The sequence below is a fragment of the Sesamum indicum genome, linkage group LG12, assembly GCF_026168435.1.
Source record: "Sesamum indicum cultivar Baizhima isolate 11 linkage group LG12, ASM2616843v1, whole genome shotgun sequence".
NCBI classification, from domain to species: Eukaryota; Viridiplantae; Streptophyta; class Magnoliopsida; order Lamiales; family Pedaliaceae; genus Sesamum; species Sesamum indicum.
In genome coordinates, this window is record NC_142668.1 from 7475711 (window position 1) to 7490047 (window position 14337).

The 14337-nt window shown below is 30.2% G+C and overlaps 1 protein-coding gene across 1 annotated transcript; it reads right to left on the reverse strand.

Moving 5' to 3' along the window:
• Nucleotides 1–6307: 6307 nt before the first annotated feature.
• LOC105178631 (VQ motif-containing protein) lies at nt 6308–7267 on the reverse strand. Its single transcript, XM_011102140.3, has one exon. The coding sequence runs from the start codon at nt 7086–7088 to the stop codon at nt 6537–6539; it is 552 nt and encodes a 183-aa protein (XP_011100442.2). The 5' UTR covers nt 7089–7267; the 3' UTR covers nt 6308–6536.
• Nucleotides 7268–14337: the final 7070 nt, after the last annotated feature.

Here is a 14337-nt window from a genome sequence, read left to right on the forward strand (position 1 = left end):
AATTTAATTTCTAAAACATACAATTTAAGAAAAAAATATAGTAAAACAAACAAAAAAATAATTAAAAAAAATAATTTTCACCAATCTTTTCCTTAAATTCTAATCTTTAGAAACTAAATATAAAATTTTATCTCTTATATTTTAATAAATATCTACCTTATCAAGGTGACTTTATTTTTATTTATTGTTTTAAATTGTGAACTTTATACTTCTCAATTTAATTATATATTATTGTGTAATTTTTTATGTTATTTTGTATAATAATAAAATTATAATATTCTAATATTTTTTCCTAAATATTGTAAATTTAAAGTAATTAAAATGATTTTTTTTTTATATTTTTTTAGTATTAGAATGCCACATCATTTTATTTATAAAACTAGTGGCTCCCATCAAAAGTATTTTTAATTTTTTGGGTCATTAAAGACAAAATATTTATATGTTACTATTTACTATTACTTTTACTATTATAATTAAATCATGTTATTTATTTTATCACGGAATTCACCATGATAAATAAACACTTAGGATTATTTTTGGTTGAAATAGAGAAACTATTTTTAAATTAAAAGATATTTTTGTCTTTATAAAATATGTTAAGATAGACATATGTATCTATTCAATAATTTTGGAGAAACTCAAGTATCAATCCAAACATCTGTAAAAACTCATGTATCAATTTAATATTTATAAAGAAACTTGGTTACCAATTCGATCATTTGCAAAAATTCATACATCAATTTGATAGTAATGCTAAAACTCAGGTACTAAAATGATTTTTACTCAAGACATATATATATATATATATATATATATATATATATATGTTAACACAAATATAGCATAAATTATTGTCACGCTACTAAAACGCAACATTTAACTATGATTAATTGTCATAATTAAAAATAAATAGTCACAGCAAATAGTTATTGACTACGGCCATGTAATGGTTGTTAATCATGGTATCTATGAGGGTGTTTCAAACATTTGTCATGGCAAATATTTTTACCATGACTCTTAGCCATGGTAAATAATTTTTTTTTCATGGAAAATCTATGTTTTTGAATCGATTTTATTTAACCGTGATCAATAAAAATAACCATGATTTTTTTAGTCCATAGCTATTAAAATTATAATCAATAATTATTTTTTTCTAGTGTCAATTTTACTAAATTATAAATACCAACTTAATCATATTTATATGATTATAATTTCACTCACAAAAATTATTATTTTAAATGAATCCAACGTCTAATCGAGTCAATCACATTTGAATAGATTAATATAAATTTTATAATTTAATGAATTTGAAAATTTATTAATTTAAGAATAATATTTTACTTATTATTGATATTAAACACTATATTTTTTCTATTCGATCTTTTTATGAAAATCAATAATAAGTACATAAATATAGAAATATAAAATAAACATGTCGAAATAGTGATAAATATAATAAAAAAAAAACTCAAAGAATAGAAAGAAAATAGTTATATTTTTTTATTGAAAAAAACTTCTCAATGACCTAACTTTGATTTTAAAAGTTGTGGGAAGTTGTTATATAAAAATATTTGAATTATAAAAATTAATTGATGTAAAATTTAAGAGAAATTGTAAAGATTTAAAAATAAAAAATAACTTATAATGAAAAATAATTAAGAATTTAATATAAATGGATGGACTAAATAAATAAGAAATTAATTATGAAATATATACATATAGGAGATAATAAAATATTAATCAATTTATTTTAAATAATATAATATAACTAGACCTGCCACACGACCAGTTTTCGATCAGTCGGATCAACCGACCGGTCGGTCCAATTTTCAAAACCATGCTTTATTGGCTAGAAATAGACATTGATAACCTAAAAACTCATAAGAACATAAAACAAAGTTTGTTTTTGTTTATTTTTGACAAATTTTCATTGACCATTATGGAATTTGTGGTATTTTGCAATTTTTATTTGTCTGATTTTTGCAATTTTTATTTTGTTATGCATTTTTTGTGGGGAAAAAGAAATTTTTGTCCTTTAATATTATCTTTAATTCATTTTGGTCCTTTAAATATTATTATTATTGTATTTTTTAAATTAATTTGCAAAATAATGTAAATGTGGTCCAATTACGGTTTTTAATCAATTTTTTGGCATTTTTCGCTGGAATTTTCACTTAGGCAATAAAATTGATGATGTGACGGTGATGCGACACAAATGACTGAAAAGTTTATTGTCTGTAACCAACATATGCCTTTAAAGCTAAACCCTTTTCTATACTTGAAGTATTTTGATATAGATTGATATTAATATTACAATGTATTAAATATTTAAACAATTAATATATGATATTAATTTTTTTTAGAAAAGATTATTCCTAAAAGATCGATGCATATTAATATAATTTTTTTATTCAAGAAGAATATAATTAAAATTAATATTTATCTTAACAATGGAATATTAACAACAAACATATATCTATATATTTAAAACACTTTATATATTACTTTTTATATGCTGATATTTATATATTCTACATAATTATTTATTATTTTTTAAAATTTATTATAAATCAAATAAATATTTCTTAACCAAACAAACTTTATAGGGGGAAGATGTAACTCCTCACTTCTATCAGCGCCTGCGAAGGTGTATAAGGTAGTTTCATAAAAAAAGAATTTGTCTGATATGCAATAAGTCAGTAATAAGTCAATCGAGGGTAAATATAAATTTTTATTTATTTTTTCCTGATATATCAACAAATTCAGTGAATTTAGATTAATAGAGAGATCTAATTATTGGACGCAATCAAAAGCCAAGGGTACTAAATATTATTTTTCTAACTATAAAGGGTTTATGCATAATTACACTAAATTCAATGAGAAGACAATGTAATATTTCATTTTTTAAGGAAAAAATAAGAAAAAATATCCTTTTTCACGTACTAATTGGTCCAAAGCTAGATTTTTCACTCCATCCCATCGTCATATTGAATTGTTTGATCGCCTAATAGGCCTTGTATTATGGAGATGACATGGTTTACCAAACACGAAATTAGTAGTAAGGAAATATATAAGTGGGGTCTTGTATGCCATTCGGTAAGCCCATAATGCATCATCAAAGTGACAGCCTTCTCAAATATGGACTTAATTTCTTGATTGGTGATTTGAGCTTGTCCACTTGTTTTGGGGTTGGGGGTAGGCCGTGGAGACTCGATTAGTGATGTAATACTTTATTCTAATAATGGGTTTCTCTCATTGCTTATCTAAATTGATGCGTACTGAATTTCAGCTGTATCATGAAATTGAAGGATTTTGATGAAAATTTTAAGATTATTGGGGACTGATTTGTGAAACAGAGGGTAGCACTTTGATACTTACGTCAGTAACATTCTTATTGAATAAATAAATGGAAAACTCGAATCAGAATGAGAATAATGATTGAAAATAATATTGAAGTGATGAAAATCGTGTGGAGTGCCAATAATATGCTGGAAATATCTTAGAAAATGAGAGAGAATGAGAGTTTGAGTGATAGATTGTGTTACCAAAATAACTGTACAATGTCTCAGTTTATAAACATTCATAAAGCAAGATCTTAAAGTTAGTTGGAGTGGATCCGGTGCCATCGGATAGTTGTATTTGTTAGCTACATAACAAAAAAAGGAATCTTGAAATTTGGACTTATCTAGATGAAAATATGACCGTTTGACCAAGCATTGCCCAATTTGTCAGGGTATATAGGGATGCAGTTGCTTGTGACTAAAGAATTAATTCCAGTCGAACCTCTTAGAGTTATCTGGAGATTTTTTACTATGACGTCTTAATGTGTCGGCCTCCTGTATGACGTGGCCTCTTTAATATATGATGACTAAGCTTGCTGTATTGGTCTTACTTCTTCGACCTGCCAGGTTAGGAGAAAGAATTAGTATTATGGACCTTTATACCTTACGTTAGGACTAGAAGGGCTTAGCCTGCTGAATTGCTCAGCGAGGGCCCACCTCCTTATCCTTAGGCTTTGAAAAAAAGAAAATTTGAGGAGGTATCATCACTTCCCCCATTTTCGGAGTGCAAGATTTGGTGTTAGACTACGGGAGTAGTAAGAATAGTCCTGCAACAGAAAATTTTTCCCATACATGCTCATCCAGTAGGAAAGATCCTGTTGGGTTACTGCTGTTTGTGCCTTGCTGTGCTGTTGAGCGAGAATCCTTGTGCGAAAGGAAACAACTGATATAGACATAGATTTAGGAGAATTGTACCTTTGTAAAAAAGGGTATGTAATCATTCAAATGATAAGTGAGAGGAACAAACTTAGCTATGCATGAGCAATGCAACATTCTCTATTGGCGGAGCCTGCGACAAGTAGGAGAGCAATCCATATAACGAGCAAGTATTGATAAATCATTGGATGGTAAACCAAGTAAATCTGCCTTTTAAGGCAATTTTATTAGGGCCCATAGCCTGCAAAGTGAACAAGAATGCATCAGCTAAGGACGACTTATCAAGGCTCAAGGCCAATAAGAAATGAGTGCACCGGTTGAGGGCGGCTTTAGGGCTCGAACTCGGCAAGAATGTGTGTGCCAGCTGAGGGCGACTTATTAGGACTTGAAGCAACCAATATATATATAATACTACACATATAAAATATATATATAAATCAATTAGCTATACTTACCTCAAATCTCAAAATGCTTCAATTAACATAAGTGACTGCTCAACCCTCAATTTTGTCATCAAGTCCTATAATAAAGTATTATACATATAATGAATATATTGAAAATATCATAAACTCTAAATAAAACATTATATAATATACGTACGTTTTTTACCAATCTTTTAACATTTTATCTATATTGAAGTTCAAACCTCTATTTCATTTTCTTTTAAATAACTACACTTTCTAAACTTCTCAAGTATATTTTAATTTATCAACTAACTCATAAAGAATTCATTTAATCGCCTTATATATTTATAACTATTATTTTCAATAACACCCCTAAATTAAATTATGATTAAAAACCTCATTTTCCTCTTCAATAATATAATATTTCTTAAATCTAATTTTCGAAATCTATGAATTTTTTATCAATTCCTCGTTACTACATAATTTAATTAAACACCAATATATATAATTACGCATTTGGTTGATAGGCCCGATGAAATTAAATAAATAAACTATAGTAATAATTAAATCTACCAAATCTAATAATTTACTTAACCAACTATAGTATTTTCAAATCAAATGGGATATTTAATTCAACACCAGTCTAAATGTTCAAACTCATAAAATTTTCTGATTAAATATTATTTCGGACAATATAAATTAAAAAATTAATAATAATTAAAATCAAAATTGTCCCATACCTTACGCGCAAGTCTGTCTGTGCATAAACGTGTGAGTGTGTGTATTTGTACATTAAAATGTGAAGGGGGGGTTGAGGTGGTGCTGCCGCCCCCCACTTTTTTATTATTATTTTTATTTTATTTTATTTTTGTAATAATTATCATTACGTTCTACCTAATTTCCTAACTAATATAATTTGCTCTCAAATATTATAATGAATTTCAATTTACTCCATTCAATTTTTATTATATTTCACTTACGACTTATAATTTATTTATTAATTAACTAAAATTTCATAAATGTTTACTAATTAATCCCACAAGTCTTTATAGTTTTTCAAATTCTTAGCTTATGGGGGCCGATTCCCCGACAAGTCAAGTCTTCTATCGTATGAGACGCTAAATAGTTGGCTCCTTCAATGAAAGAATAATATCTATGTAATGTTTCACATATTTCTTCAAAAAAGTAAGGCTTCTTGTTCAATGTGTTGTCCAATGCAGAAAATAATATCTATGTAATATTTCACATATTTCTTTAATAAAAGTAAGGCTTCTCGTAACTTGTTGTCCAAAATTCTATTAAGTCCCTATATTGGAGTGTCTTCTACGCCTTAAGGTAGGAAACGAAATAGGATTGTGTTGTTTGTTGCTGAATGAAAGTGCCTGCGAACCATCTGCTATAGTAGTGTAGTTGGAGGAAATTCGTAAAATCGATAACTTGAAATCGCCGGGAACAAGGTGATTGAAAAAAAGGTACAAATTTATGAGGATTTAATTTATTTTGGAAGCATGTTGGGCCTAATTCTGAATATAAGGGGTAGATTATAAAAAAAAAAGTAAAAAATTTTGATTAAAGGACCAATACAGTTAAAGTTTTAAAAATTTTGGGACTATAAATATCGACCGAGTAAAATAGCGGACTAAAAGTGATAATTGCCCTATCTAATTTACCTAAAGGATCCAAACAAAGTGAAATTTTGCTAGTTCGTAAGTCAAATAAAGAAGCTACGCAGTTTGGGGAGTTTAAGGAAAAACAAATGGCTAAAAAGGCAAAGCGACGTCGTACCAGCTATCAGGATTGAATTTGCTATTACAAGTGTGAAAAGAAGAAAGAAATTTACACCCTACGTACTAAAAGTCAGCATACACCAAACTTTTTTTTTCCTCCGAAGAAGACTTTACTCCTTTCTCAGTCATCAAAGCATGTAGCTCCGCCCGTAACCCCGGTTCTCACTCCCCGGCGCCGCCGCCTGCGTTGACAGACCGCTGCCATCTCCGCCTCCTCCGTCATACATGTTATCTACCATGAACATGTGTTGTTGCTGCTGTTGCATTTGGCTTGGAATATACTGCACATGAAACCCACTCCCCGGAACAGCGTTGGCGTTGGTGGTAGCGATGTGCTCCATAAAACTGAGGGCGGCACCGCCATCAACCAGCTGGGGCCTGTTGGCAAACGGGGCGGCGGGAGCGCCTGTGAATTGCTGCACCATGGCCCTGAAGTTGGCGGTGTCCGTGTTGAGCAGGGTGGTGGGGGTTCGTCGGGAAGCCCTCGACCGCCTCCGGAGGGGCTTTGATACACGGCCTTGATCAGGGATCAAATTATTATTTCTTGAGGCGGCTGCTGCGGCGGCGGCGGTGGTGGTGAGAATGGTTGATGGAGGGGTTTCGGTCTGAGCGATAAAATCAGATTGATATGGTTGTAATATCCAGTCACTCGAATTCGACATGGTATGACTAACAGCCATATATTGGGGATGAAGAGTGGAAATCAAAGCGAGAGCTCGACGAGCACTCCTCAGGCTTAGTACTTGAAAAATAAACAAGAACGATTGAGGTTGGAAGAAGGAAGAGATAAAAGGTAGAGTTATTGTGGTTGAAGTATTTATATAGTGGAGGTCTTACTAGTCTTGGTCTTTTTGTATTCTTTTTTTTTAAAGTATGTTGGGGTGTTTTTAATTTTTTATTGATATATTTGTATGAAAAATAAGAATGTGTTTTGGTGTAGATTCATTTAAGTTATATTTTAATATTCAAATTATGCTCGTTTTTATATTTTAATATTATTTTTTTTTGTATCAACATGTCATTTCAACTTTGCAAAATTTGCACTTTACTATATATGATTGTTCTTTTGCTGATTTTTTTTTGTGGGAAAAACATAACATATTGTGCATATATGAAACATATCACATCATATAATTCTTAAGTATCACATGTGCACTGCATGTGGTTTTTTTGACAAAAAATTTGGTGAAAAAATAGTTATAAATTGCAATATGCAAAATTCCATAAAGTTGAGATGGTAAGTTAACACACAAAAAAAATTAGATGCCAAAGTGTAAAAATGATCATAGTTCGGATGGCAAAATATAATTACCCTATTAAAATTATTAGTGGTGTGATATCAATATACACTATAAAAAAAAAATTATTCCCTATATTGTAATGATACGATCTAAAAATTAGTATAGCCGCGCTGGTTATACTAATTCTAACCACGGTAAATGAACATTTGACGTAGTTTTAACTATAGTCAAAATATTATCATAATTTAGAATTATGACTAATGTTTTGGCTTCGCTTGCACAATCAACGATTAATAGCTGCTACACAAAATCACAATTAATTAGTATTTACTAATTCTTTTCACTTTTAAATCATTGTAATTACCTATTACCAAAAGTAATATTTTTTCTAGTGATAAATATATCTCGTTTTTAATTAACTTAGTGATATACATATATATATGTATGATTAAAAAGATCAGATTATTTTTCTACATTATAAATGATTACAACTTGAAAATTATGATAATTCTATACTTTTTGACACGATCAAACAAAATTCATAATAAAATTTAAATTTTAATCATGATTAGTCAAAATTTATCCATGATTTTAGTTGTGGCTCAAATATTTGACATCACATGTAAAAATAAATAATTAATAATAGTTGCATAGCCATAATTAATTTGTATTAGTCATTTTTTATTTTTCATTGTGGCAATTGCATATCACAAAAAGTTGTACTTCTTTTAATTTATATATATATATATATGTCCTAAATTCCCAATAGATGTAGTTTGAAAATTGAGGTGAGAAGGTACAAAAAAAAAAAAGTAAAAATTAATGGGAAACCCCAATTTTAATTAATTAAAACCGACAGGGGACAAATATAATTTCAATTTTTTGTAAAAGAGATTATAAGATCGTGAAAATTAGTAACGAAAATGAAATAAAACGAAGCCAAAACAACTGCGTAATTACAACCTATAACTAATATTTTTCATTAATAATGTCTCAGCTTAGTAGTTAAGGTTAAGATTGAAGTTCCATGAACAAGTTTGAGGTCATGGATATGAATCCCACCAGATTGTTTTCACTTTATGTGAGTTATCGCAATTTGTTTGTCCTTAGTTAGTTGAATAAATATAATTTGTCTATTGATTTTAGTCGTACTGATGTATTAGTTGAATCGATGTATTACTGAATAAAAACTAATAATTTTTTTTATTTTATTTAAAAAAATAATTTAATTGATGTTCATCCATTACTTAGATAAATTTGTAAAAATTTAATTTTTTATGCTTTCTAAAAACATATTCTGATTTAAATATTTATGGAGAGAGGGTGAAATGTGAATGAAGAAGTTGCGAGTTGGAAGTAAAGCTTAACAAGTCAAAGCAAACGCTCCTTTCAGTTTGGTCCGCATGATGATGGCGTCTGGTGGGGTTTCTGGAAAGTGGCCGTACGTGTTGCTTCCGGGAAGCAACCCATCCGGTATTTGAAGATGAAAGCAATGACGTCATTTGTATTTTTTTTTATTTTATTTTGGAGATAATTACATCGCGCTTTTTAAAAATTTGGTGTAAGTATACGTATACCTTTTGTAATTTGAAAAAATTATATTTAGTATTTTTAATATTTATTTCTATCTAATAATGAATTTATCAACTTAATCAAAATTTATCGAATTTGCTTATATTAGCCAAAAAACAAAATGAATGAAAATTCAAATTTGTTTGACCTGGAATAAGTCAGTAATAAGTCAATTGTAACACACGGGTTTTTCCATTCATTTTTTTTTGTTGTATTAACAAGTTTGGTGAATTTTGACTGGCGTTGATCTATTTGTTGATGTATACAAATTTTGAGGGTATTAAAAATTTCATAAACGACATAAAATTTTCTGTAATTACACCAAATCTCATGGGAGAACGACGTAATTATACCTTCATTTTACTTTTCAATCCAAGATTTTATTGACTTGCCACACTTTTGACTGATCGATTTCTATAGTTCTTTTTGTCGTTAGGTTGGACGTTAAATCTGACGGAAAGCAACCACAGGAGAGACAGAAGGTCACGTTGCTTCCCAAAGTATGAAAATTTGGGCAAAAATGGTAGACATTCTGAAATTTTCATGTACAGACAGTAGCAAGCTTAAAGTGTGGTAGGAACCGAAAACTGCCGTATTTCTAGACTTACTAGAAAAAATATGATTTTTCGCTACAGTTAATTACTATAATAAAAAATAAAAAAATGAGATAAAATATAAATTGATTACGACTTTGCAATGGGTTATTAGTCGTTGTTTCTGCAAGTGTGGCCGAATCATGACAAATATTTTGGCTATGGTTAAAAACCATGGCGCATATCGATTAAACGTGGTAAAAATTTAAGTTTTTATTTTATTTAACCATGGTTAATAGTAGTGTATTACCATGATTTTTTAAGCCGTGATCATTTATAGTGTAGCGAAAATTCAACTTTTCTTTTTTGTAGCGAGTGATCACATGTCTCTCGTGTTTTTTTCTTCTTTTTTTTCTCATCAAATTTTGACATCGAAGCTAATAATGATACAATAAAACTGTGAAGATCAAAATTTAAATTTTTCAAATTAATTTTACTTGATCGTGATAAATAATAGTAATATAATATAATTTTTAAATCTTAGTAATTTATAATAACATCAACATCTTGATTGAATTTTCAACGTATGAGAAGGAATTTAATGCATTGAAGTAAAGCGTGTTGGAATATTATGTGGGTAAGTAGCCTTCTGACCACGTTGAAAATATGCATTCTTTTCTCTTACTATTATTGGAGTAAATTATATTTTGCTATTAAAATTATGTCTGTTTTTACATTTTGGTATCTGAATTTTTTTTTGTGTGAACTTGTCATCTTAACTTTATGAAATTTGTATTTACCATATATGATCGTTTTTTCGCTGATTTTTTTTTATTTTTATGGAAGAGCATTACATGTTGTGCATATGCGAAAAATATTACATCACACAACCCTTAAATATCACATGTACACTGCATGTGATGTTTTTTTGACAAAAAATTTGATGGAAAAATAATTATAAATGACAAAGTGCAAAGTTTCGTGGAGTTGAGATGATAAGTCGACATTAAAAAAAAAGTTCAAATACAAAAGTGTTAAAACGATTATAATTTGAATGGTAAACTATAATTTACCCTTGCTATTATTACAAGCCAAAGACGAGGGACACTCGCAATGTTTGGATTTATGTTCTCGCATTTTCCGAGACAAGATAAAACACACCTAATGTTTGTTTTTGTGTTTTTACATCTTATCTGTGTGTTTTTTTATTTTTCAACTTTCTATATAATATATATATATATATGTTTAATAATATAAAAGAGACATGATTTGACAATAAACAGTGATTTTTGTCTCTAAAAAATACAACATTAAATATACAATATTTATATATAAAAATATATATAAAAGAGATATGATTTGACAATGAACAGTGATTTTTGTCTCTCAAATCCCAACATCAAACCTACACCACTTATTTTAAAATATTTTAAATTAATTCAAACATACCATCTATTTTCAACACACACTTACTTATCTTTATTTTTCTCTCCCTATCTCTAAAACACCAAACAAAATACTCAAAATATAAATCCAAAACATAAGTTTTGATTTGTCGGTCAAACTTGTCTTTCTTTGTTCCTTTTCTGGTACCTTAGTAGCCGTCTTAGTAGGTAGTCATGTTTAATGAGAGCTGTTGGGATGTTCTTTTCATTTTCATACACATATCAACATTGAAATTATGTGACTTGGGAGCTGCTAATGTAATATTGTAATGACAAAACATTGTATAGTATGATGTACGATTTCCTGGGTTGTCGATTGTGAGGTGAGTTAAAAAATGTCTCATATTAATGTAGAGAGAGAGAATTTTTATTTGGTTCCCCAAGTTAAGTAGTAAATCAGTTCTAGTAACCTATGTTTCGACTTCATTAATTTTCGTTCTCAAGTTTTTTTTTAAAATATTTAAAGTCGGTCTTTTTTCGGTTAATTTAGATAGACAATTGACGAATATGACTGATTTTGATTATTTTAATAAAAATTGGGGACTAAAATTGATGAGGTGACAGAACTGATTTAGTGACTGACGTAGGAGATTAAACATGGAATTATCTGGTAAAGTTCCACTTTTAATCCCATAGAATAGATAGGAAAACACTTTTAGTCCTTTGCTTTACGAGAGTTTTAATTTGGTCCAAAAATTAAGAAAACTTGATATATTTTGTTTTATGTCGAGATTTCTATAGAAAAATAGACGAAAATGCACGTGTTGGTTAGTCAACTATTTTGGAGCAAAAATTTGCTGCAAAAATACACTTTTTGTCCAATAGAATTGGTTGGAGGGGGGGGGGGGGGGGGGGCTGAGGGGTGCCAACACTTTTAGTCCCAACACTTGATGTATTTAATTTCATGTATCCATTCCACCCCAAGGTATTGTTGCTTGGGTTTTGTGGTTCTATTTTCCCTGCATTCCATCACATGAACACCACATACTCATGCTTGTTCATAATTGGCACATGATATAGACATTTACCTTAAGACTTTTACTTGAAGTAGGGACACCTTGTTGCCTGTTGATGCTGGTTTCTTGCTTCTCTGTTCAATGAATGTAAACATTTTAGAAAATAAAAATAAAAAAATATTGTAAAATTAATTAAGTTAATTGAATTGGTTGTTTGTCATTCGTCAATTTTTATCAAATAATATTAAATTGATAAATATGGTAAGAATTCATCAAGTTGGCAGTATATTCGTTGTGTTTGCCCTGACATTGAACGGGGTCTCAATGTCACAATGCAATGTCCACAGACCGAAGAGTTAAACCTGTGGAGTTGGGCTGCGCAGAGATTTGACAGCCATGAAAAACCAACTTTTAAGGGTTGGTTTGAAACGTTCCAAGTTGAGGACTTCGAGATAGGGTATCAAGGGTTCTATAAAGAATTGCACTAAGTACTGCAGCCGTGTTTCGTCGGCAGGGGACGTAGGTCGTATGTGCAATTCTGTTGAGTTAGTTAGCAAGGTAGTCGACTGACTGAACTGACTCGCATGAATCGTCATATGGAAGCCTCTTAAGGTTTGATCGATATGACTGGGATTCTTGGTTCCAATAGTACGAGATTAATCCTCAAACTTGAAGAATCATGGCAGTCGCGTACATATGAAGACTGTATCTTGGATATATCGAGCGGTGATTGTGGCACAAGACATGGTCATCATAAGCTTTGTCCAGTGCAGTCGGATTATGTAGCGAGGATGATGGATTCTAAATAGAATTTGTCCCTTGTCAGTATATGACAGCGAAATCTCCTATGCGCTCTGAAATGGTTTAAACTCTTCAAGTCTATGGCCATAACGATTGATCCAATGGGAAGGAATTTCCTACGATGATTAGTAGAGTAAACGCATCTCGAGTTTCAACCATAGTTGCCTAGTCAAAGATGGAATTAATTCAGAAGTGTCGGATTAATTTGATTGGATTAAATTAATTCTTGAAAAGAATAAATAATTGTATCATTTATTTAGACCAATTCATTGGACGGATGGCCTAAAATTTAATTAATTAAATCAATTAGAATTTTAAGTTAGCTATTAAAATTAATTAGATGAATTTTATTAGGTTTGTTCCGACTTGTAAATTGAATTTATAAATTGAAAGTGAGATAATAAAAGGTTTGGATCCTTTAATTGGATTAAAGTATTTTTTAATATTGGGCTTATGAATTAAACTAGGTTTGATTTTATGTCCATTAGATGTGGACTTGATTTAATTTTAATTAAAGAAGCCTGAACCATAAAAATGCAAGCCAAGATCTAACCTTGGTTAGACCTTGGCTAGGTTGAGGAGGAGCCAAAACTCCTGCATGGGTGTGTTGTAGCCGAATTGGTGCCTTAAGGTGCACCAAAATCAGCCCCCAGGTGACTTAGAGGTGTTAGTTGGTAGTAGGAGTCTTGCTAGACTCCTTGGTGTCTTGTGACTACGTCACATATAAGACACCTTAAAACCCTCATAGCCAACTAGCAGCTGCTGCACACACATACCCACGAAATTTTGTTTCTAATATTCTCTCCAAAACCCTCTTAAATCTTAGAGATCGAAAGAGGGACAAAGGATCCAATGTTAATCAATAACGTTGTTGATTCTTTATACTTCTGTGTGATGGTTTTGCTAGCACGAAATCTCCACCCTTTAGCGGTGGTGTGCCATTTTTTGGTGGATCTCCAAATCAAGATATCACCGTGAAAGGAGCTGGAAACAAAGAGAAATCAATGCTTGTAGCCATGCAAGAAAACGACAAGGGTAAAACTTCCATTCTAGTTTTTGGAACCTCTTATCTTGTTTTCTCGCGATTCTTGGCCTTCTTATTTTCTACTGTATATCGAATGTCTGGAAAAAGATCAAGGGTACACCTCTTGATTGGGATTTAATTGTAGGTTTAATCGTATTTTTCGACTTTTCGCGCTCCTGCGGCGCTTCCTGGGACGATCCACTCCCTTCAATAAAAAATGCTTAATAAAAAAGAATGATGTATTTTCTAACAAAAATAAAAGATATTTTACACTTTTCTTATTTTTTAAACTTTAAATTTGATAAATCTTTATTAATATCTCTTCATTATGTTAGGTGTATGTCTTATTTATACACA